The sequence below is a fragment of the Phoenix dactylifera genome, chromosome 11, assembly GCF_051530095.1.
Source record: "Phoenix dactylifera cultivar Ajwa chromosome 11, Ajwa_hap1_PhDact_Kaust_v1.1, whole genome shotgun sequence".
Lineage (NCBI taxonomy): Eukaryota > Viridiplantae > Streptophyta > Magnoliopsida > Arecales > Arecaceae > Phoenix > Phoenix dactylifera.
Window position 1 is genome coordinate 13,654,673 of NC_143200.1, and position 26,623 is coordinate 13,681,295.

The following is a 26,623-nucleotide window of genomic DNA, read 5'->3' on the forward strand; positions in this document are numbered from 1 at the left end:
TGTTGTGATTGGCTAATTAAGTTAATATGTTTTTTCATTTTTATTTCTGCTCTCATTTAATTTGGGAAGCTGTGGTGTTTTTCTAACATTTACATCCTTGTTTTCTATAAATCATGACAGTGACACCTCTACTTTTGCTCCCATTTTTATGTGCTGTGTATGTTGCTTAATATTTTATTTGACAAATGTGGTTGGTTCTCTTAGTACACTTTCAAATAGTATCATATGCAGTTCCCATGAGATAATGACATGATCTTCTGAAAATGCATTTGCATAATCTCAGAACCGAACTATTAGACTAGTCCCTGTATAGCTCCTATGCCTTTTTATATTACATCAAGTTCAGAACCAGAAGATTTCTCTTTGTTTTGTCTGCTGGCCATCTGTTATGGTTATATCCTTGTGACATACTGTGTGGTAGTTCCAATCCTTCAATCATTTAATCATTTTTTTTTAACCTTGTTGGTTACATTGATCTGCATGACTTTCCATTGGCTTGGAAAACATTTCTGCATGTTGTTCTGGATACTTTACCATTTCTTTTTCAACCTCTCTTTCTCTTTAATTTTCATGATTTCATGCCTGAGCATGTTTGTTAATGTATTACGTGCGGGCGGGGCTTGGTGCAATGGTAAGGTTGCTCCATTTGACCTGTGCATCATGTATTCGAAACACCTCAGATGCTAAGTGGCAGAAACCTTGGGGATGCCTTTTTTTGTTTTCTTGAATGTATTATGTATCATAAAGGTAAGGCTTGTGATATGTCGGGATGATTATATTCTATTAAGTTGTGAATGATTGTTTTATGATTATTATTTTTTAGGATGTAGTCTTATCTTCTAAAGTTCAAATGGACCAACAATTAGCATATCTGGTTGACTCAGTGATTTATTTTTCGAACTGAGGTTGGCTCGTTACAAAGCCAAATATTGTGTATTCTAGGTAAATTGTCTGTTTTGGTTTCTTAGGACTCACTTCTCGTAGGCTAAACATGATTCCTTTTTTGGCTTCCAAAAAGGCTCCATTTATTTTTATACAAGAATTGACTTGTGTCTGGCCTGTAGTGGATATAGCTTTGTGTTCTTTATTATTGGAAGCCATTCTTTTCTTTTTCTTTTTTCTAACATTTTTTAATATTTTTTTCTTTTTTTAATAAAAAACGTTGTCTTCTTACACCTTCCATGCTAGACCTAATGATTTCTATTGAACACAGATAATTCCTTGACCTGTACGTGGTTTGACGGCCATACTCTTTCTGGTTCCCTTTAGATGAGATGAAGTTTCTTGATTCCACCTAGTTTGAGACTAAGTTTGTTTAATTTATTTACATAAATAGTACACTTGTATTGCGTTCAGATGATAATGTACTTGCTTGAGTTTCTATTGTCCGCCGACCTTTGTAGTTTAGGTAATTATGGATAGCCACTCTCTTTGCCAGCTATCCCTTTTTAACCACAACTTTTATGTTGATTATACACTTTGCATTCCGCTTTATTCATGGTAAATCTACTTCATCAGTTTTTGTGGCTCGGACCTTCAAACTGCATCATCCTAGAATTTTACCAAACTCATAAAAACTGTTCAAGTATATTCGTGTCTGCTGTTGTCTTACTTATCTATTTATCTTCCGAGCTATTGCTGACCCTATGCAGCAGCTAAAGTCCGAACCTTTTGGGTGATGATGACATCTTTACTCCTTTCTTTGATAGCCTTTAAACGAGATATTACAGCTCCTAGTCATCTTATCTTATAGGGGCTTGATTCGTGATTTTCTGTGGAAGCTGTCCTCGATAAATCCTAACCATTGATGTCTCTTTAGCGAGCATATCTGATTGGTGGAACAGCGTGCTTAGGTCGAAAAATTTTCTGATCGCATTATTTCTTGAAGTATATAAGTATATTTTGATTTATTTGCCAACAATTTGTCATAGTATTACTTTTATTGCTTTAGGCTGTGATTTCTGGAATCAAATTAGCTTTTTGGTCTATTATTGACGTTCAACAAGCATCAATAGTCTTGGACACCAATTTTTGGACTGGTATACTAGATTAAATTATCCTTGTGTTGCTGACCTGTTCTGGCCAGATCTTGATTTGAAAGCATTGGTAGCTTGCGGGTTGGGAGGGAATCCTCTTGGTTCACGTATCCAAAAGCTCCAAAAAAATTTGGAACCGGTACGGGCCGATACGGTTTGCCGGTTCGGGCCGGTACGGGTTTTTAACACCGAGCCAGACCGTTCGGAGCCAGTATCGGTTCGGTACGGGCTGAACCGGCCGGTACAGCATTCCTTGCTTTTTTGTTTGTATGGATGCATTTTTGCAGGAATATTGATGCAACAAGGGTTGACTTCTAAATTTGTTCTCTTCTTTGCATGCACCTTCTCTGGCAATAGGCGAGGCATTTTTGGAAGGTCTACTACACTGCTGACAACCAATCTGCATTCATTGTAAGTTGGAGAGGTCATCACCCGAGGAGAGGAGCGGGGATCTTCTCCTCTTTTTTGTGTGTATGTATGTATATTGATGAGATGATGGGTGACTTGTAAAATTGCTCTTTTCTTCTTTGCGTGTCAGCTTCTCTAGCAATTGGCGGGGAACATCTGGAAGTGGCGAATTTGAGCCTCTTTTTCCTTTTCCCATTTTGCCTTCTAATTTCTTGTTTTTTGAAGATTATATTTTTTTTAAGGCTTCTTTAATTACAAAACTGTAATTAAATTTCTTCTGATGTGTTTTTTCTGCTGTTCCTGAAGAATTCATATGATTTGGAGGCTGATGATAGTTTCGAGATAAAGATGGTATCAATAAAGGTACGATTTTGACTTCGAGAACCGACATTCTCAAAGTTCGTATTTTGCGTGTCAGAAATCAGGAGTTGTTTGCTCAATACTAGAATGTGTCGCATATTTACATTTTCTCCTTCACAAAATCCCGACCATAAATAGATGGGCTTTTTTACATGAACTACCAGTTTGTGTGAATCTTATTGTGCTATTTTTTTCTGCAATTCTTTTATGTCTCTTGTTATTAAGTTAGCTGAAATGCCTGCTTCACCATTGGATAACTTTTCTCCTAATTGTTGCGATTGGCTAATTAATTTAATTTGTTTTTTCATTTTTATTTCTGCTCTCATTTAATTTGGGATGCTCTGGTGTTTTTCTGACATTTACATCTTTGTTTTCCGATCGCAGTATTTCTTGAAGTATGTAAGTATATTTTGATTTATTTGCCAACAATTTGTCATAGTATTACTTTTATTGCTTTAGGCTGTGATTTCTTGAATCAAATTAGCTTTTTGGTCTATTATTGACGTTCAACAAGCATCAATAGTCTTGGACACCAATTTTTAGACTGGTATACTAGATTAAATTATCCATGTGTTGCTGACCTGTTCTGGCCAGATCTTGATTTGAAAGCATTGGTAGCTTGCAGGTTGGGAGGGAACCCTCTTGGTTCACGTATCCAAAAGCTCCAAAAGAATTTGGAACCGGTACGGGCCGATACGGTTAGCCGGTTCGGGCCGATACGGGTTTTTAACACCGAACCAGACCTTTCCAAGCCAGTATCGGTTCGGTACGGGCTGAACCGGCCGGTACAGCATTCCTTGCTTTTTTGTTTGTATGGATGCATTTATGCATGAATATTGATGCAACAAGGGGTGACTTCTAAATTTGTTCTCTTCTTTGCTTGCCATCTTCTCTAGCAATAGGTGAGGCATTTTCGGAAGGTCTACTACATTGCTGGCAACCAATCTGCACTCATTGTAAGTTGGAGAGGTCATCACCCGAGGAGAAGAGGAGCGGGGATCTCCTCTTTTTTGTGCATGTATGTATCTTGATGAGATGATGGGTGACTTGTAAAATTGCTCTTCTCTTCTTTGCGTGTCAGCTTCTCTAGCAACAGGCGGGGAACTTCTGGAAGTGGCGAATTTGAGCCTCTTCTTCCTTTTCCCATTTTGCCTTTTAATTTCTTGTTTTTTGAAGATTATATTTTTTTTAAGGCCTCTTTAATTACAAAACTGTAATTAAATTTCTTCTGATGTGTTTTTTCTGTTGTTCCTGAAGAATTTGTAGGATTTGGAGGCCGATGATAGTTTCGAAATAAAGATGGTATCAATAAAGGTACGATTTTGACTTCGAGAATCCACATTCTCAAAGTTCGTATTTTGCTTGTCAGAAATCTGGAGTTGTTTGCTCAATACTAGAATGTGTCGCATATTTACATTTTCTCCTTCACAAAATCCCGACCATAAATAGATGGGCTCTTTTACATGAACTACCAGTTTGTGTGAATCTTATTGTGCTATATTTTTCTGCAATTCTTTTATGTCTCTTGTTATTAAGTTAGCTGAAATGCCTCCTTCACCATTGGATAACTTTTCTCCTAATTGTTGCGATTGGCTAATTAATTTAATTTGTTTTTTCATTTTTATTTCTGCTCTCATTTAATTTGGGATGCTCTGGTGTTTTTCTGACATTTACATCCTTGTTTTCTATACATCATGACAGTGACACCTCTACTTTTGTTTTGGTTTTTATGTGCTGTGTATGTTGCTTAATCTTTTATTTGACAAAAGTGATGGGTTCTTTTAGTACAACTTTCAAATCATATCATATGCAGTTGCCATGAGATAATGACATTATCTTCTGAAAATGCTTTTACATAATCTTAGAACTATTAGACTAATCCCTGTATAGCTCCTATCCCTTTTTTTTTCTTTTGAATGTATTATGTCTAATAAGGGTGAGATTTGTGATATCTTGTAATGATTATATTCTATTAAGTCGTGAATGATTGTTTTATCCTTATCATTTTGTAGGGTGTAGCCATATCTGCTGAAGTTCAAATGGACCAACAATAAGCATATGTTGGTTGACTCTGATTTATTTTTGGATCTGAGATTGACTTGTTACAAAGCCAAATATCGTGTATTCTAGGTAAATTTTCTGTTTTGATTTCTTAGTACTCACTTCTCAGCTATTGTTGGACCCTATGCTGCAGCAAAAGTCCGAACTTTTTGGGTGAAGATGACAGCATCTTTACTCATTCCTGTGTTATCCTTCAAATGAACTATTTCTACTCCTGGTCATCTCATTTTATAGGGGCTAGATTCGTGATTTTCTGTGGAAGCTGTCCTTGATAAATCCTAACCATTGATGTCTCTTAAGCAAGCATATCTAATTGGTGGAACAACATGCAAAGGTCGAAAAACTGTCCGATCGCAGTATTTCTTTGAGTACGTAAGTATATTTTGATTTATTTCCCAACAATTAGCCTTACTATTACCTTTATTGCTTATGGTTGTGCTTTCTTCAATCAGATTGGCTTTTTGATCTGTTCTTGATGTTCAACAAGCATCAATAGAGCTCGTCATATTTTAGATTGGTATACTAGATTAAGTTATTCATGTGTTGCTGACCGGTTCTGACCATATCTTGATATGAAAGTACTGGTAGGTTGTGAGCTGGGAGGGAACCCTCTTGAGTCATATTCAGATTTGCGGTAAACCTTATTTATTTATTGCTGTAGACCTGATTATCTAATGCTCGAGATTTTGTGAGCTTGTCATGCAAGACATAAGCTTCAAAATGGCTTTTATAATGGTTCCATGCTTTAGATGGAGCACGGGCAGGCATACAATGTGACGGATAATCGCCTTCTCAAAGAGTTGGTTCTTGTATGTTGGTAAAAAAGGCTCAGCCTTCCACCTCTCCTGCCCCCTAGCTTTCTTCTGCTCTTTTTTGTGTATGTATGTATATTGATGAGAAGATGGGTGACTTGTAAAATTGCAGTTCTCTTCTTTGCGTGCCAGCTTCTCTAGCAATAGGCGAGGAACTTCTGGAAGTGGTGAATTTGAGCCTCTTCTTCCTCTTCCCTTTTTTCCTTTTAATTTCTTGTTTTTTGAAGATTATGTTTTTTTATGACTTCTTTAATTACATAACTGTAATTATATTTCTTTTGATGTGTTTTTTCTTCTGTTCCTGAAGAATTCATAGGATTTGGAGGCTGATGAAAGTTTTGGGATAAGGATGCTATAAAAAAAGGTACGATTTTGACTTCGAGAATCCAAATCCTTAAAGTTTCTATTTTGCTTGTCAAAAATCAGGTGTTGTTTGCTCAATAACAGGCTGTCACATTTTTACATGTTTCAAATCTACTCGCATTCCAACCTCATTTTTTCAGTTTTCCTGACTCTTCTTTTTTATTGCACTTATTCTTTCCCAGGTAAATTTTGGTCTTGCATGGATTCTATCATCCTTCATTATTCTCTATTTTCCATCTTTTCTTCAAGTAATAGTGTGAAAAAAGACGAAGTGGCTTGCTTAGAGGCCAACTAGTGCTGGTGATAACTTTAAGTTCCATTTTTGCGCTTCATTTATGTAGGAGTTGCAGAAGCCGAGGTAGAAATTTCTCTAGAGTTGGTATTAACTAGGGTAATCTCTTTGGACTTTCCCATGATGATGTCCTTAGTCTTGGTAACAGTTATCCAATCAATCAATTATTTATTCTGGTCCTTTGTCTACTTTTATTTTTCCTGATCTTGCTACTTATCTCTGTATATCTGGTGGTAATTTGATTCACTTGTAAACTTTTATGCTTCAGAGGCCTGGATCATACTCTATTGCTATGTGGTGGTCTATCGGTTGCTGCTGCAGGAATTTCTATACAATAGTTTGAATTTGATTTTCCACTACAACTGTTCATGAAATACTCTTTCCTTATAAACTTATTACTATTGTTTGACTACTAGAATTATTCCGAATTTGTTATTTATAAGATTCACTTCTATTTATTTGCCCCTTTTTCTTCATAGCTATTTATTTGCCCCTTTTTCTTCCTAGCTATTTCGTAGTATTACTTGCTAATCAAATTGGAAAGGGCGGAAATAAAATATAAAAATTTTATGCTTTGCAAGTTGGAAGGTCCATTGTTCTGCAGGCTACTGCTGCAGCCTATTGGAGACTGGACAAGATTTTTGGATCGCTAAATGCCTTTCCTCCTACTCAACTCTGTATACCATTTCTTTTCCTACTCTTCTGTTGGTTGATTTGTTCATTAAATATTGCACTTTATTCTTTTATTGACAGCTTTTGAATTTATATGTTAAGGCCATTTTCTCCAGAAGGTTGTGATGATTCTTGGACTCGGGTTTTGTTATGAAAGGAAAGCGGCTATTTTCTTGACGACGAGGCAATCTTGGATTTGGCATTCTTGGCTGTTTGTGGGACTCCGTTTAATTTGGTCTGGTGGTTATGTTCTATATTGTTTCGATGTGCTCTCTCTCCCTCTTTTCAATTGTTAATGTTCTGGCTTGCGAATGATCTCTGACATGCTAAATTCATGGGAAATCCTAAACCATTAAGCTTAAAAGGTTGCTATTTAGGATTTCTCCGGAGGCTTATTTCGTTAAATGCTAAGACTAGTTCTCTGGTTCTTCATATAAAGAGTTTGGATTATTTTATTGCTTCTATATCTCTCATCCTACTTGGTTGTTGTGCATAAATTTGTGCTGGTTGTTGTTTCGGTTGGCTGCCATTGCTTGCTCCATTTGATGACATGTGAATGATGGTCATCAAGTTCTGGGCAAACTTTTTTTGGGTCTGTTAGTCTTAATGATGCAATTAGTTGTCCACCCGCTTTAATTTGTTGTTGCCTGCACCACGTTTGTGGAATGCCCCCGCATCTATTTAATGTTGGCATTATGTGGTTCTGTATGCTGTTTTTTGCCACTGTGACTGAGACACATATAACTTTGAATAATAGTAATTTCTGCGCGTTTGTTACCTGTTGCTATAAACTTTGAATGATATGATCGACCCTTTCTTGGTAGATGCTGTTTGTAGGTCACTGTTGGTTTGAACTGTGGATGAAATGTTCTGCTAGTTGATTGTACTTCTAGTCATCGTATCTGGCGTTGATAAATAGTTAATTTTTGAACCAACAATTTTATTTTTTTGGGCTATGGTAATGTGCATTTTGTTGTTTTAATTCAATGTTCAATAAGCATTATTCAGTTGATCTCACCTATGTTCAATCTTCACGTGTTCAATAAGTGCTTCTGTATGCTATTTTTTGCCTTTGTGACTGGGGCACACATATAACTTTAGTGTTTTCATGGATCGATTATAGTAATTTCTATGCTTTTGTTGCTTCTTGCTGTCAACTTTGAATGATATGGTCAGGCCTTTCATGGTGGATGTTGTTTGTAGGTCACTGTTGGTCTAGACTGTGGTTGAAATAGTTTGGTGCTGGAGATTATGTTCTCTTCAGCAGCGATTGAGCGAGCAGCTCCGGAAGGTCTGCTGTTCCGCAGACAATTGAGCAGCAACAATCGTTCGATGGGGGGAGGAGAATAAGAGACTGTGGGATCTTTTCCCCAGGTCGGCTTCTAGTTCTTTTACTCACGATTTGTTGGTCTTCTCTTTCTTCTTCTCCTTCAACTTGTTGTTGGTCTCCCGGGGGGGGTAATTGTTGGGAGTTGTATCCTACGTGTCAATCGTCAGCGTGTTGATCTCTTATATTCATTGTTGGGAATTGATTGACAAATTAATAAAGTGTTATTTGGCATTATTCATCATTTCATTGTACATCTTCAAATGATCTCTTATATGATGTTCTTAAGACTTATTTTATGATAAAGAAGGATTTATGTTCTTAAACCTATTTGCGACCAAATGATATGTTGTTAATAGGACAACAGCATTGTCGAGATTAGGTCGTTATGAGACATATACGTTGGTTGTCCTCTTAACCAAGGAGTGTGGAGATACTGATATGTCACACAGGTGAAGTGGAGTACATTTCACTGAACGTGACCAATTCCGGAATGCTCTACTGTCAAGAGATGTTCCGAGTGGATATGGGTGTAAATATCCCTCAGACCTGAGATCACCACAGTGATTAGCAAGCAACTTACTGTACTTTGGTACCGAACTAGCAGAATTTCTAATTCTGGAACGGAAGGTTACTGGGTGCAGTCAAGTACTTGCGAAATCAGTGCGTGAGTCAAGATGGAATTGACCCCTCCTTGAAATAGGAGATAATGCTGTGTTCAATTTAGCAAAATCTTGGCCAGGGCAATCCTTGTGATGAGTCACCGGATTTCTAAAGTTGATCACATAGTGGATGTACTGATTAGAGAGTTGACAGAACTCTGAGGTCATCCTAGCATTAGTAGTCAAAGGGATGAATTATACAGTAACCATAGTCTAGGGTTTCAGAATATTTGCTTCGTATATATTCGGCCTATCCGGACGTCGGATACCATTGCTAGATGGTCACATCGATTAGTGCAAGAAGTCGTTCCTGTACTACCGGCTTAGGTTCGAACCAATGAGGTCACACGCATAGAAGTTTTCTGATTGATCAAGATAGCTGATGGATGATTGAGAATCATTTAGGAATAATTTGGTCAACTCGATTGGCAAATTATCCTATAAAATAATTAAAGTAATTATTGGAGGATTAATTAGTAATTAGATTACTAATAAACTCAATTTGATTGAGTAAACGGACTAAGGATGAGCCAAATTGAATTGGATTTAATTTTGGTTTTGACCTAATTGGATTAGTGGCGCAGGGGTCGACTCGAGATGGGCTGGGGTCGACTCAAGCTTGGCTGGGGTCGACTCTCTCTCAGAGAATCCAAAGAACGAATTCTTCCCAGGTGGGGTCGACTCGAAGTAAAGAGGGGTCGACTGGAGATGGGTTGGGGTCGACTCTCTCAGATAATCCAAAGAACGACTTCTGTTTTTCCAGATGGGGTCGGCTCGAGTTTCCTTAGGGTCGATTCGAAGCAAGTTGGGGTCGACTCGAGCTCTGAAAGGGTCGACTCGTTGGGGGTATCAGGAGTTCTCTGTCGTCTCAGCCAGGGTTGACCTGCGAAGCTATGGGGTCGACTCGGGTCGACTTTGGAGTACGACTCGAAGGGGAAGTAGTCGACTCGAGGCGACTTGGAGTCGACTCGAGATCGGGAAGGTCGACTCCTTCTGAAAATCCGGAAACTCGTGGACGGGCTGAATTCGGGGGATTCGATCCGGACGTGGATTTTCAATGAAAAGTGAAGGGATTTGGATCGTGGGACGTGGGAGAATGGTTAGATGATGATGGAATATCAGCACCATCTATTTCGATCCTATCTCACCTGCATGAACCATCTATTGTTTGAATTTTGAGTTCAAACAAGATAAGAACTATCTTGTTACAACCAACACCTTCATGCGCCAACAAGATACCAAATTTCCATTTGAATTTCGAATTCAAATGATCAGATGGCGCGCCTTTAAAAGAAGAGTTCCAATTGTGGCTAAAAAAGAAATGAAATTTTGTGAATGAAATTCAGCCTTCCATCTCGCCCATTTTCATCTTCCTCTGAGTCCATCTCGCCATAGCTGATAGGGATCCCAGATAAGAGCCTTTAGATCAGATCTAAGTCCTCTTCAATCCCTACTAACCATTCCTCCAAGTTCTTCCAAGAAGGCGAACCAAAAGTTGATAGCGTTGGAAAGATCAAAATTCAGCAAAGGAAGATCCTGCGCAAGCTAGCACTTCCGCGGGATTGGATCACTCCAGGAGCTTCGTGTGGATTACTTGTAGAGGCCAGACGAGTGTGTGGCTACGAAGCTCGAGCATCAGATCCGTTACTTTCAGATTTCATAAAGGTATAATCCGTATAAATCTAGGTCGAAAGATATATCTTATAGGTTTCAATCCCCGAGGGTTAAACCTCTTTTGGGGCTCTTCACAGAGTAATCTTCCGAGCCTATTCGATGGGCATTCGAAGATTAGTTGGGTGTTAGATTAGTTGAGTTTAGAACTTAATTAATAATCTCATTTCAGATCTGAAATTAATCGTGCAATGATTTTAGCTTAATCGTTTAAACAATCCCGACATATTGATCATGTATACTTGTAGTGGTACTTTGAAATTTGATTTCTTATGCATATCTGAATTAAAATGTCTAATTCGATTTTTTCGCTGTGAATTTCAAAATTAAAAGAACTACGTATGGCTTGATCTCCCTTGTGAAGGGGGTACGTAGGCAACCCCAACAGGTACAGCCATTATTTTTGAAAAATTCTAAATTTCAACATGCTATCACTACTAGCATCATAGGATCGCTTTCGGTAATGGCCGTGATGTTGTGCTTCTTGTTATCTTGTTCTCTTTGTTTGTTTATGTTTCTTCTCTTTTGCTTTTCTTCTTCTTTGTTTCGCAAACTGGGAGAGCGGCATTGCTTTTGGGTTCTATACAAAGAGGCTGTGATGATTCTTGGATGAGGGTTTTGATGGAGAGAGAATATTTTGATCGCTATTTGTTCAATCTGGATTTGGTATTCTTGGTTGTTGGTGAGATTCTGTCTAATTTGGTTCTGGAGGTTATGTTTATATTGTTTCGATGTGCCATCTCTCCCTCTTTTCAATTGTTAATGTTATAGCATGTGAAATGATCTCTGACATGCTAAATCCATAGGAAATCCTAAACCATTGAGCTTAAATGGTTGCTATATAGGATTTCTTCGGAGGCTTATTTAGCTAGATGCTAAGACTAGTTCTATGGTTCTTCATATAAAGAGTTTGGATTATTTTATTGCTTCTATTTCTCTCATCCTGCTTGGTTGTTGTAGATAAATTTGTGCTGGTTGTTGTTTTGGTTGGCTGCCATTGCATGCTCCATTTGATGATATGTGAATGATGTTAATCAAATTTTGAGCAAACGTCTTTTAGGTCCGTTAGTCCTGGTGATGCAATTGGGTGTCCACCTGCTTTAATTTGTTGTTGCACGCACCACATTTGTGGAATGCCCAAACATCAATTTAAAGTCGGCATTATGTGGTTCTGTATGCTGTTTTTGCCACTGTGACTGAGACACACATATGACTTTAGTGTTTTCATAGATGTATTATAGTAATTTCTGTGCTTTTGTCGCCTCTTCCTGTCATGATATGATCAAGCCTTTCAAGGTGGATGCTGTTTGTTGGTCACTGTTGGTCTAAACTCTAAGCTGTGGATGAAATAGTTTGGTGCTGGAGGTTATATTCTCTTCAGTAGAGGTAGAGCGAGCAGCTTTCGAATGTCTGCTGTCCCGCAGACATCCGAGCAGCGGCCATTGTTAGATGGGGGGAGGAGAAGAAGACATTGTGGGATCTTTTCCCTGGGTCGGCTTCTAGTTCTCTTTCTCAAGATTTGCTGGTATTCTATTTCTTCTTCTCCTTCTACTTGTTCTTGGTCTCCCGGGTGGATAATGGTCACAATGTTGTGCTTCTGGTTATCTTTTTCTCTTTCTTTGTTTATGTGCCTTCTCTTTTGCTTTTCTTATTCTTCTTTGTTTCCCAAATTGGGAGAGCGGCGCTGCTTTTGGGTTCTTTACATGGCGGCTGTGATGATTCTTGCACGAGGGTTTCGCTACAATTGAGAGGAAAGCAGTTATTCTCTTGACGGCAAGGCAATCTTGCAGGCAACTGTTTGCAGCCATTTTGATTTATTAGTTGCAGATCAATCGGTGAATCTGAGCCCCCCTCCATCTTCCCCTTCTCTGTTTTCAAATTGCTGGGATTTTTGTTTTCAATATTCTTTTTTACGGTTGTGTTTTCGAGAGATTTTAATGTAGATTTAGGTGGAGAGTGTAGGAAATGGGGAGATCTTGGTCAAAGTCTCTCTCCCTCTCTCCCTTTTCTTCAGTATATCTTCAAAAGTTTTGAACTTGGTTCAGATATTTTATTTTGTTAACTTTGCTTTAAGTTCTCTCTGGACTTGAATGATAGTGAGATAATATTTTGATCGGTGTTTGTTCAATCTACATTTGGTATTCTTGGTTGTTGGTGGGACTCCGTCTAATTTGGTTCTGGAGGTTATGTTCTATATTGTTCTGGCATGTGAAATGATCTCTGACGTTCTAAATCCACGGGAAATTCTAAACCATTGAGCTTAAAAGGTTGCTATATAGGATTTCTTCGGATGCTTATTTCGTTAAATGCTAGGACTAGTTCTCTAGTTCTTCATAGAAAGAGTTTGGATTATTTTATTGCTTCTATATCTCTCGTCCTGCTTGGTGGTTGTACATAAATTTATGCTGGTTGTTGTTTCGGTTGGCTGCCATTGCTTGCTCTGTTTGATGATACGTAATTGATGGTCATCAAATTTTGAGCAAACTTTTTTTTGGGTCCGGTAGTCTTGGTGATGCAATTGGTTGTCCACCTGCTTTAATATGTTGTTGCACGCACCACGTTTGTGGAATGCCCGAGCATCTATTTAATGTTGGCATTATGTGGTTTTGTATGCTGTTTTGCCGCTATGACTGAGACACACATAACTAGTATTTTCATGGTTGGATTATGGTAATTTCTTTGCGTTTGTTACCTCTTGCTGTCAACTTTGAATGATATGATCAACCCTTTTTTGGTAGATGCTGTCTATAGGTCCCTGTTGGTCTAAACTGTGGATGAAATGGTCTGCTAGTTGATTGCACTCCCCGTCAATTTATCCATCTTTGATAAATAGTTAATTTTCGGACTAACAAATTTTTTTTTTTGGGCTATGTTAATTGGATTTTGTTGTTTTAATTCAATGTTCGATAAGCATTATTCATTTGATCTCACCTAAGTTCAATCTTCTCGTGATGCTGCAGGCCTTAAAGCATTCACGTCATAAGTTATATTAATTGCAGTTGTGTTCAAAGTATTTCTGTTCCCTTTTAAATTTTTATCATAACCACAACTGAGGTGACATATGTCACGCCCCGGACACGATCCGTGACACGGCCGTGCTATTGCCGACTACCGCCCACAATAGCACGAAGCCTCATACATGGGTAACAGGGTAGTCAGACTAGTCAAACTGTCATATTTTTAAAATATTTGCAGTGTATCATATAAGGTAGTACAGGTTATTTCTTCTTCCATCTCTGTGCCAGAGTCTTCCTCCCTCTATTTTACTGTTGAAACATGAAACAGAGGGAAGAAACATTCCACAGAGGAACTTCCCCCCTTTTTATTTTGTTTAAACCTATTTTAGTAAATCAGGTCATACTTTGCTCCGGGTTGGTTGTAGCCGAGCAGTACACCCTTCAAGAAATCCCTCCTTCCTCTCCTAGGGCTTCAGAGGTTCAGCTCCTTCAACCTTCGGCTCTAGGGTTCGGCTTCTATGGTATAGTACTCCAGAGGGCTAAGGAATAAGAGGGTATAGTAACTCCTAAGCTAAGAAACTGGGAGTTTAAATAAACTCTGCTTATTGGAGAGGTGGCACCCTCTCCTTCCTCCTTGCTTTGGAAGCCTACAGCTGCCCTTTCCCTCAGGCCAGCTGGGCTTGTCCTTTCAACCAGGGTGAGAGGTGGAAGACTCCCATTATGCATGGATGAGGGCCCAACAGCTGGCCTTCCCCCCTACTGGCCAGCTGGGGCCCGTCACTTCAGTCCTTAGGCTTGAGGTGAGGGTTGCCATCCATGGGCCCAATACGGCCCCATTAATGACCTGGCCCAAATACCCTTAAACTGGGCTTCAAAAGTATTGGGCCTAGTTAGTATCGGGCCTGGACATTACATTCTTTCCCTCTTAAATAAATTTCGTCCTCGAAATTAATCATACCTCAATTCTTTGGTATGCAATGTAATTCTCTAGAAAAACCGACTGAAATAAAGAAATGTGAATAGCCAGAATCAAACGAAATCCATGGAAAATCCTAAACCATTGAGCTTAAAAGGTTGCTATATAGAATTTCTTTGGAGGCTTATCTCGTCAGATGCTAAGACTATTTCTCTGGTTCATATAAAGAGTTTGGATTATTTTATTGCTTCTATATCTCTCATTTTGCTTGGTTGTTGTACATAGATTTGTGCTGGTTGTTGTCTCAGTTCGCTGCCATTGCTTGCTCCATTTGATGACATGAATGATGGTCATCAAATTTTGAGCAAACTTTTTTTGCTCTGTTAGCCTTGGTGATTCAATTGGTTGTCCACCTGCTTTTATTTGTTGTTGCATGCACCACGTCTGTGGAATGCCCCAACATCTATTTGTGTGGTTTTGTATGCTATTTTTTGCCTTTGTGACTATGACATATAACTTTAGTGTTTTCATGGATCTGTTATAGTAATTTCTCTGCTTTTGTTGTCTCTTACTGTCAACTTTGAATGATTTGATCAAGCCTTTCATGGTGGATGTAATAGTTTGGTGCTTGAGATTATGTTCTCTTTTTTTTTTTTGGTGTACCGGCATCTCACTGCAAACCGTGAAAACGCCCAGAATAATCAAAAAGCAAAACACGCTCTAGTGCCACCGGCACTCGCTCGAAACCCCTCCATAGGACGGCTCCAGAGTGGTGTGCTACGAATGAGGCGACTCAGTCTGCTGCACTGTTCGCCTCACGAAAGACATGCGTGGCTCGGAAGGAGTCCACCTCCCCCACCAGATAGCAGATATCATAGACAAGAGGGTGCAGATCTGGCCGCGGCTCTTTAGCAGCGATTGAGTGAGCAGCTCTGGAAGGTCTGCTGCTCCGCAGACAGCCGAGCAGCAACGATCGTTCGATGGGGGGAGGAGAAAAAGAGACATGTGGGATCTTTTCCCCAGGTCGGCTTCTAGTTCTCTTACTCAAGATTTGTTGGTCTTCTCTTTCTTCTCCTTCAACTTGTTGTTGGTCTCCCGGGTGGATAATGGCCGCGATGGTGTGCTTCTTGTTATCTTGTTCTCTTTGTTTGTTTATGTTTCTTCTCTTTTGCTTTTCTTCTTCTTCTTTGTTTCGCAAACTGGGAGAGCGGCATTGCTTTTGGGTTCCATGCAAAGAGGCTGTGATGATTCTTGGATGAGGGTTTTGCTACATTTTGAGAGGAAAGCAACTATTCTCTTGATGGTGAGGCAATCTTGGATGGTCTGCTGCTGTTGTTCTGCAGGCAACCGTTTGCAGCCGCTTTGATTTATTAGTTGCAGATCAATTGGTGAATCTGAGTCTCCTTCTCCATCTTCCCCTTCTTTGCTTTCCAGTTGCTGGGATATTTTTTTCAATATTCCTTTTTAAGGGTTTCTTGAATTTCTGAGAGATTTAAAGTAGATTTTGGTGGAGAGCGTAGGAAGTGGGGAGATCTTGGTAAAAGTCTCTCTATCCCTCTCTCCCTTTTCTTCAGTATATCTTCAAAAGTTTTGAACTTGGTTAAGATAATGCCTTTTGTCTAAGTTGCACATGATAATGTACTTGCTTGAGTTTCTATTGTCCGTCAGCCTTTGTAGTTTAGGTAATTATGGATAGCCACTCTCTTTTCCAACTATTCCTTTTAACCACAAATTTTATGTTGATTATACACTCTGCATTCTGCTTTATTCATGGTAAATCTACTTCATCAGTTTTTGTGGCTCGGTCCATGCAAAGAGGCTGTGATGATTCTTGGATGAGGGTTTTGCTACATTTTAAGAGGAAAGCAACTATTCTCTTGATGGTGAGGCAATCTTGGATGGTCTGCTGCTGTTGTTCTGCAGGCAACCGTTTGCAGCCGTTTTGATTTATTAGTTGCAGATCAATTGGTGAATCTGAGTCTCCTTCTCCATCTTCCCCTTCTTTGCTTTCCGGTTGCTGGGATTATTGTTTTCAATATTCCTTTTTAAGGGTTTCTTGAATTTCTGAGAGATTTAACCACAAATTTTATGTTGATTATACACTCTGCATTCCGCTTTATTCATGGTAAATCTACTTCATCAGTTTTTGTGGCTCGGTCCTTCAAAACTGCATCATCCTAGAACTTTACCAAGCTCATAAAAATTGTTCAAGTTTATTCTTGTCTTTGTTGTTGTCTTAATTATCTATTTATCTTCTGAGCTATTGTTGGACGGTCCGGTCCGGTACGTACCGGCCGGTACCGGTACCGTACCGGCCGGTATGCGGTAGTTTCAAAAACCACAGCGCGCGGCGCTGTGGTTCTAAAAAAAAAAATCGTACCGGTGCGAACCGGCCGGTTCGCACCGGTACGAGGCCGGTACCGGCCGGTACGCATCCGTACCGGCCGGTTCGGATAAAAAATCGGAAAATACCGGTTTTTTATCCGTTCCGGTACCGGTCTAGGACTGGACCGGTACGGCATTCCATGGTTGGATCCCTATGCTGCAGCAAAAGTCCGAACCTTTTGGGCAATGATGACAGCATCCTTACTCATTCCAGTGATAGCCTTCAAATAAACTATTACAACTCATGGTCATCTCATCTTATAGGGGCTAGATTCGTGATTTTCTGTGGAAATTGTCTTCGATAAATCCTAACCATTGATGTCTCTTTAGCAAGCATATTTGATTGGTGGAACAGCATGCTCAAGTCGAAAAACTGTTCGATTGCAGTATTTCTTGAAGTTTGTAAGTATATTTTGATTTATTTGCCAACAATTTATCAGAGTATTACTTTTATTGCTTAAGGCTGTGATTTCTTGAATCAGATTAACTTTTTGGTCTGTTATTGACGTTGAACAAGCATCAATAGTGCTGGACACCAATTTTTAGACTTGTATACTAGATTAAATTATCCATTTGTTGCTGACCTGTTCTGACCAGATCTTGATTTGAAAGCATTGGTAGGTTGTGAGTTGAGAGGGTACCCTCTGAGTCATATTCGGATTTGCAGTAAACCTTATTTATTTATTGCAGTAGACCTGTTTATCTAATGCCGCAGATTATGTTAACTTTTCATGTAAGACATAAGGTTCAAAATGGTACTTATAATGGTTCCAAGAATTAGGAGCATGGGCGGGCATACAATGTGATGGATAATCGCCTTCTCAAAGAGCTGGTTCTTATATGTTGGTAAACAAGGCTCAGCCTTCCACCTCTCCTTTCTCCTAGCTTTCTACTTGAGAGAGGAGGTGAGCATCTATAGTGATTTCTCAGTTACCTTTCAAGCATTGTTCCTTCTCCTTTTCTTCTTCGCTTTTTTGTGTACGGATTTATTTTTGTATGAATATTCATGCAACAAGGGTGACTTCTAAAAATTGTTCTTCTCTTCTTTGCATGCCATCTTCTCTAGCAATAGGCGAGACATATGTGGAAGGTCTGCTACATTGCTGGCACCTGAGCTGCATTCATTGTAAGTTGGAGAGGTCATCACCATCGGAGAAGAGGCGCGGGGATCTTCTCCTCTTTTTGTGTGCATGTATATTAATGAGATGATGGGCAAGTTGTGAAATTACTCTTCTTCTCTTCTTTGCGTGTCAGCTTCTCTAGCAATAGGCGAGGAACTTCTGGAAGTGGTGAATTTGAGCCTCTTCTTCCTTTTCCTTTTTTGCCTTTCAATTTCTTGTTTTTTGAAGATTATATTTTTGTAAGACTTCTTTAATTACATAACTGTAATTAAATTTCTTTTGATGTGTTTTTTCGGTTGTTCCTGAAGAATTCATAGGATTTGGAGGCTCATGATAGTTTCAAGATAAAGATGGTATCGATAAAGGTACGATTTTGACTTCGAGAACCCAAATTCTCAAAGTTTGTATTTTGCTTGTCAAAAATCAGGAGTTGTTTGCTCAATACTCAAATGTGTCACATTTTTACATTTTCTCCTTCCCAAAATCCCGACCATAAATACATGGGCTCTTTTACATGAACTACCAGTTTATGTGTGAATCTTATTGTGCTTTTTTTTTTCTGCAATTCTTTTACGTCTCTTGTTATAAAGTTATCTGAAATGCCTGCTTCACCATTGGATAACTTTTTCTCCCATTTGTTGCGATTGGCTAATTAAGTTAATATGTTTTTTCATTTTTATTTCTGCTCTCATTTAATTTGGGAAGCTGTGGTGTTTTTCTAACATTTACATCCTTGTTTTCTATAAATCATGACAGTGGCAGCTCTACTTTTGCTCCCATTTTTATGTGCTGTGTATGTTGCTTAATATTTTATTTGACAAATGTGGTTGGTTCTCTTAGTACACTTTCAAATAGTATCATATGCAGTTCCCATGAGATAATGACATGATCTTCTGAAAATGCATTTGCATAATCTCAGAACCGAACTATTAGACTAATCCCTGTATAGCTCCTATGCCTTTTTATATTAGATCAAGTTCAGAACCAGAAGAATTTCTCTTTGTTTTGTCTGCTGGCCATCAGTTATGGTTATATCCTTGTGACATACTGTGTGGTAATTCCAATCCTTCAATCATTTAATCATTTTTTGTTAACCTTGTTGGTTACATTGATCTGCATGACTTTCCATTGGCTTGGAAAACATTTCTGCATGTTGTTCTGGATACTTTACCATTTCTTTTTCAACCTCTCTTTCTCTTTAATTTTCATGATTTCATGCCTGAGCATGTTTGTTAATGTATTACGTGCGGGCGGGGCTTGGTGCAATGGTAAGGTTGCTCCATTTGACCTGTGCATCATGTATTCGAAACACCTCAGATGCTAAGTGGCAGAAACCTTGGGGATGCCTTTTTTTGTTTTCTTGAATGTATTATGTATCATAAAGGTAAGGCTTGTGATATGTCGGGATGATTATATTCTATTAAGTTGTGAATGATTGTTTTATGATTATTATTTTTTAGGATGTAGTCTTATCTTCTAAAGTTCAAATGGACCAACAATTAGCATATCTGGTTGACTCGGTGATTTATTTTTCGAACTGAGGTTGGCTCGTTACAAAGCCAAATATTGTGTATTCTAGGTAAATTGTCTGTTTTGGTTTCTTAGGACTCACTTCTCGTAGGCTAAACATGATTCCTTTTTTGGCTTCCAAAAAGGCTCCATTTATTTTTATACAAGAATTGACTTGTGTCTGGCCTGTAGTGGATATAGCTTTGTGTTCTTTATTATTGGAAGCCATTCTTTTCTTTTCTTTTTCTTTTTTCTAACATTTTTTAATATTTTTTTCTTTTTTTAATAAAAAATGTTGTCTTCTTGCACCTTCCATGCTAGACCTAATGATTTCTATTGAACACAGATAATTCCTTGACCTGTACGTGGTTTGACGGCCATACTCTTTCTGGTTCCCTTTAGATGAGATGAAGTTTCTTGATTCCACCTAGTTTGAGACTAAGTTTGTTTAATTTATTTACATAAATAGTACACTTGTATTGCGTTCAGATGATAATGTACTTGCTTGAGTTTCTATTGTCCGCCGGCCTTTGTAGTTTAGGTAATTATGGATAGCCACTCTCTTTGCCAGCTATCCCTTTTTAACCACAACTTTTATGTTGATTATACACTTTGCATTCCGCTTTATTCATGGTAAATCTACTTCATCAGTTTTTGTGGCTCGGACCTTCAAACTGCATCATCCTAGAATTTTACCAAACTCATAAAAACTGTTCAAGTATATTCGTGTCTGCTGTTGTCTTACTTATCTATTTATCTTCTGAGCTATTGCTGACCCTATGCAGCAGCTAAAGTCCGAACCTTTTGGGTGATGATGACATCTTTACTCCTTTCTTTGATAGCCTTTAAATGAAATATTACAGCTCCTAGTCATCTTATCTTATAGGGGCATGATTCGTGATTTTCTGTGGAAGCTGTCCTCGATAAATCCTAACCATTGATGTCTCTTTAGCAAGCATATCTGATTGGTGGAACAGCGTGCTCAGGTCGAAAAATTTTCTGATCGCATTATTTCTTGAAGTATATAAGTATATTTTGATTTATTTGCCAACAATTTGTCATAGTATTACTTTTATTGCTTTAGGCTGTGATTTCTTGAATCAAATTAGCTTTTTGGTCTATTATTGACGTTCAACAAGCATCAATAGTCTTGGACACCAATTTTTGGACTGGTATACTAGATTAAATTATCCATGTGTTGCTGACCTGTTCTGGCCAGATCTTGATTTGAAAGCATTGGTAGCTTGCGGGTTGGGAGGGAACCCTCTTGGTTCACGTATCCAAAAGCTCCAAAAAAATTTGGAACCGGTACAGGCCGATACGGTTAGCCGCTTCGGGCCGGTACGGGTTTTTAACACCGAACCAGACCGTTCGGAGCCAGTATCGGTTCGGTACGGGCTGAACCGGCCGGTACAGCATTCCTTGCTTTTTTGTTTGTATGGATGCATTTTTGCAGGAATATTGATGCAACAAGGGTTGACTTCTAAATTTGTTCTCTTCTTTGCATGCCACCTTCTCTGGCAATAGGCGAGGCATTTTTGGAAGGTCTACTACACTGCTGACAACCAATCTGCATTCATTGTAAGTTGGAGAGGTCATCACCCGAGGAGAGGAGGAGCGGGGATCTTCTCCTCTTTTTTGTGTGTATGTATGTATATTGATGAGATGATGGGTGACTTGTAAAATTGCTCTTTTCTTCTTTGCGTGTCAGCTTCTCTAGCAATTGGCGGGGAACATCTGGAAGTGGCGAATTTGAGCCTCTTTTTCCTTTTCCCATTTTGCCTTCTAATTTCTTGTTTTTTGAAGATTATATTTTTTTAAGGCATCTTTAATTACAAAACTGTAATTAAATTTCTTCTGATGTGTTTTTTCTGCTGTTCCTGAAGAATTCATATGATTTGGAGGCTGATGATAGTTTCGAGATAAAGATGGTATCAATAAAGGTACGATTTTGACTTCGAGAACCGACATTCTCAAAGTTCGTGTTTTGCTTGTCAGAAATCAGGAGTTGTTTGCTCAATACTAGAATGTGTCGCATATTTACATTTTCTCCTTCACAAAATCCCGACCATAAATAGATGGGCTTTTTTACATGAACTTCCAGTTTGTGTGAATCTTATTGTGCTATTTTTTTCTGCAATTCTTTTATGTCTCTTGTTATTAAGTTAGCTGAAATGCCTGCTTCACCATTGGATAACTTTTCTCCTAATTGTTGCGATTGGCTAATTAATTTAATTTGTTTTTTCATTTTTATTTCTGCTCTCATTTAATTTGGGATGCTCTGGTGTTTTTCTGACATTTACATCTTTGTTTTCCGATCGCAGTATTTCTTGAAGTATGTAAGTATATTTTGATTTATTTGCCAACAATTTGTCATAGTATTACTTTTATGCCTTTTCGAAGGGGATTTTTTCTTTCTGGGTTTGTTTTTGATCCCAAAATGGATGATTTGTTGCCCCTAGCCAAGGTTCGGGAGCTAGATTTTATGTTTTTCTTTCTATTGGATTCGATTTTCTGCCAAAGATTTGGTTTTGGAATCTCTATCTTGATTGCCCATCAAAGATGGAACCTTTATCTTGATCTCTTTAAATTTTTCATTGTCTTTTTTTTTAATTATTATTTAGCTGAATTCTTTATTTCTTATTTGCTTTGTTATTTCTCTCTCTCCAGCGCGCGCGCGTCTCATGCCAGGTATTTAGAGTCACTTATCTAACGTTGGAGTTTGGATTTTATAATATCATGGAAGAGCTGCTTTGATAAATTTTTTTTCCTGATTTTAGTTTCTATTTATTGAGAGTCGAAATTTGGCACTAGTTAAACATTTGCTTGAGTTGTGAAAAACAAAAAGATCTGAATTTGGGTTTTGAAGATTGAAGAATAGGTGGCAATATTCAGAAGCCAGGATTTTTTTTTTCTCAATTGTTTAGCTTGTCCAAGAATGTTCTGACCTCGTAAAAGTAGATATGATATGTTTTCAGCTTATGTTTTAACTATGACTGCCGTGAGTGTTGGACTAACTTTAATTTACTATCTTAGCTCGTTTACAAAACTTAATTTATTTGGATTGTTTAATGATTACAGCAGTCTTTTGTTAAGTATGTCGCATCTGAAAAGGTCCCCAAGGAATTTAAATCATTCCTTTACTGTTCTCCTTGAGGCTTGGAAGAAAAATTTGCTCCATGGCTTTTTATTTAGTCTGTATTAAGTTATTTGATTTTTCATTTTTCCCATCAATTTCCTATGCCTATCAGAGCATCATAATTTTACTGTTGTTAATTCTTTTTTTATCATGTAAAGGATTTCAACCAATTTTTACAAGACAATTATAAATGTGATATAAAATTTTGCCCCAAAGTCAAACCTATGGAAAAAACATTAATTTTTCTTGGATTAAAGTTGGAACACTACCTTGCTTTTGACCCAGCCTATTTCAGATATTGTTTTCTTGTTTTGGATGAAGACTTTCTTAAATGCAATTAAAGAAGTTGAATTTTATGTAAACCTAAATTGATTATACTCTCATCTGCTTGTGGTCAAGAAGTTTTCAACCCCATGCTATTAGCACAATGGTCATTGAAAATATATTTATAATTTTCTTGATGAATAGAGTATTTTTAAAAATCTAGCAAAGTTTGCAAGTACTTTACAAATCACTGTGACAAGATTTTGCTGTACTCTTCCCTTTTACATACTCAAATTTCAGGAGATTCGTTATTTTTCCTACTTTACTCGCAACTTTATCTCATGTTATTACATTTCCTCTATCATCGTTATCCCATATTTTGACATTGTTACCGTGACAATCTAAACTAGAATATGATTCTCAGTGTTTTGACTTTTACGCTATCAAGGTTAAGGACTAAAACTATCGTTCTTTTTCCTAATGTAGGTATCTGCCCTTGCTTATACTTTTGTAGAATGGGAGGCACCATCAACTGACTGCTTTTGCCTCCATAATATTGTGTAATAATTGTAAAGTAACTGGTTGACATGAAATGGCGACCAGTGTTGGTCAGACTTATTATGGATGGTCACAGGAGGAGTTATCTGATCGAGATGATTCTCAAGTAATTTTTTTCTAATCTCTTTGGGTTGTTCACCATCATAATTATTTGTCTAAAAAAATCTTTAATGCTCCTTTAGAGTGCTAAACTAACAGCAATTCATTCTTACATGTATCAAACCATCTATTTTTTGCTCTTTAACCCTTTTTTAATGACATTATTCAGGTTACATAAATGCTAACTACAATGATACGATATTTATCTATTGCTAGTTTCATTTTGCATTTCAGATTTTTTAATATATGATCTTACATGTAATATATTGTATCAAATTCTACACTATATTTGCAACAGAATGGTACGAGTTCTTTTATTCTCTGCTGTGGTCTTATTGGTTCTATTTTGCTTGTTTTCCTCTCCTTGCAGTTTCATTGCTGTTTTTGAAGTATATACAGTTGGGATGATATAAACTCCTTACATCTGCTTATTAAGTTAGATTGCTATGCAAGAGGTCTATAATGAATATAATTTTCCTATTCTGTTGTTATTGGGTGGCTAAATGGGTGCTTGAGCTTTATTAAGTACCTGAGTTTCGTTTCTCTGTATTTCCTGATGTGACCTACTTTGTTATTCTTCTCCTATATTGAATTCTGAACTCATGATACATTACCTTTCAGCTGTGTTGGTATATTAATTTTCCCCTTTTTGTTTCTTACATTTCTGTTGATTTATATGGATATTATATTAAGTTTGATACAAAGTTAGCAGAGAATATAGCATGTGATACAAAGAAGCCAATGAAAGATAATTGGGGTGCTGTAATTATTTAAATATATTGTTTTCTTTCATTTATGTAGAGTATTAATATTGTTAATGTGGTTTGCAGGAAGCTTCGGTCTCGCAAATGCTTGATCATGGTTCTATATCCTTTGGAAGATTTGCAGCTGAGTCATTGTCATGGGAGAAAAGGTCAGTGTTTACTCACGACAGACGCCAGGAGGAACTGGACAAGTTTAGTGGCTTAGTTGCCGAAAAGAAAGCATACTTTGAAGAATACTACAGAAGGCTTCGAGCTTTAAAGGCCTTGGAACAGAACCAGCAAACTGAGCTCACATTGGATTATGGTGGTGATGGTAGTAATTCTAGCCAAACTGGAGAAGATGATGAAACAGCTCTGCAGCATGGAAGTCTTAGAGATGGGGCAGCAGAAACTATTGATGCCCCTTCTACAGAAACTGAAAATGAGCTAAACTTCAAGCAGGATACGAAGTGCAGTCAAGCTCTTCAAACTAGACCGCTGTCTCCAGGATCCACAACATCAAATATAGACTCGCTGAGAAGAAGCATGGAAAAAATTGAGCCAGAGAAAAACTTTAACCATGCTGTGATGCAAGACCTGGACAGAGAATCCTTGTCGTCATTAAGTAGAAGCATAGAAGAGATTGAACAGAATGATATCAGTAGTGTTGATGACAGAGAGATTCTGAGGGAACAGGAGAGTCCAGGGTCTAATGTTGAATCTGGGCCTCCTACCAACAGGTCTGTGTCAGACGTGACAAATTCTAGAACCGGAGTCTCACAGCATGCACCTGGTCACAACTTGATACCATACAAAACCAAACTGGCTGTTGAGAAACCTCCAGACTGTAAATCAGTTCCTAAAGTGAAGAAGGTATGGCAAACTTGGGATGTTTTCTTGCATGTGTATAAAAACTACTTGTTACTTTGAATAAGCTAGTTTGTTTTTCTTCAGTGACCAAATGAAATCAAGACTGGGAAAGGAACTGGAAATGTTTGTTTCGCTATGCTGCAGCAAATCCAACTTCCCAGTCAGATATGATGTCCAAATTTGTTTTAAAAATACGGCGTGCTAGGGACATACTTGGGCAATAGCTCATTTAGGAGGAAAATCTTGACCACCATGGGTCACCCAGTCCACAAAATTGATTCAGATAGGATTTTGGGTGCAGTAGTTCGTGCACATTTTCTAAATGCAATATCTCCTTTTCCACCATTCAGCTCAGAGCTAAAGCAGAGCCGGCTTGTTACTGACCGTCTCCACAGAATCCCAGCATGATTTATTGATCAGAAATTGTTTCTTCCTTTCATCCCTTTAACCTTCCAATCAGATATAACTTATTTTTATATTAGTTATCTAACCAAGGGTATATATCATGGCCATCACCCACAATTCAGAGAATCATAAAAAAAGAGAAGTTGATGTACTCCATACGGTGGATTTTGATATGCCAAATATTACCTATTCTTCAGTTTATTCTTAATAGTAAATACAGACTTACTGTATATGCTAAGTATTGTTTGTTCCTACTAGCGTACTGAATATATTCAGTCAAGAGAATAGTGTAAGCCTAATTCTGTTATACCATGAGATTGATCCTTAACATTCTAGGAAAATGCTTCCCTTAAAACAATATCGTTTTGGTTGTGACAGGCAAGAAACACCACGATGGCAATGACTTGTCTGAAGATGCAAAGCCTCAGGTGTTCCCATTAAAAGGAATCAATCATCAGATAGCTGCAATCATGCATAATGCAGTGTGTCAGCAGCTGCCTGCTGTGTGCGGTTAACTAGTTATAATACCTGTTTTCTCTCCTAGTTAAAATGGCTGCTGCTGTCAAGTGGTACATATCTGTAGTCTGTGTAACTTGCTGTATCATATATGCCATAAAAGGCTGTAATTTAGATCTTGTATTGCTTTGGAGCGTTGATCCCGTCGGGTTACTCTCGCACGCGTTGCGACGATTGCAGTGGAAACACACATGCGGGGTTGTTCATCACATGAACATTCCAGGAAGGGTAGAATTCAAAAAAATTCTGAGTTCACAAACTCAGAAAATTATGAATTAAAAAAAAGAGATTAAAATTAAAACTTGATTAATTTAATTCTATAATAAAGAATTGTAAGGATTCTATTTTACCTTTGAGCGGGTAGATCTTTACCGCTATCTGATGATCGAAGGATTAAACCGTACAAGTGTCCAACCTTTATAGGTATCCACACAAGGTACAGATCGTTTCAAGCATCTTGATTTCATCGGAGTGCTG

The 26,623-nt window shown here is 38.0% G+C and overlaps 1 protein-coding gene across 4 annotated transcripts in view; it reads left to right on the forward strand.

The window, feature by feature from the left end:
• LOC120108746 (uncharacterized) overlaps positions 1–26,623 on the forward strand; it is a 173,661-nt gene that overhangs the window by 48,256 nt on the left and 98,782 nt on the right. Inside the window, exons 1-4 of one of the 4 annotated variants that reach the window (XM_088706850.2) lie at positions 18,190–18,408; positions 23,442–23,619; positions 24,443–25,228; positions 26,009–26,058. In XM_088706850.2, the coding sequence (XP_088562976.1) occupies positions 23,548–23,619; positions 24,443–25,228; positions 26,009–26,058 (908 nt within the window). In that variant the 5' untranslated portion in view covers positions 18,190–18,408; positions 23,442–23,547. Of the gene's footprint in view, positions 1–18,189; positions 18,409–21,476; positions 21,496–23,441; positions 23,620–24,442; positions 25,229–26,008; positions 26,059–26,623 lie in introns of those variants that run through there. The other 3 variants (XM_088706852.1, XM_088706851.1, XM_088706853.2) reach the window with 3 other exon arrangements.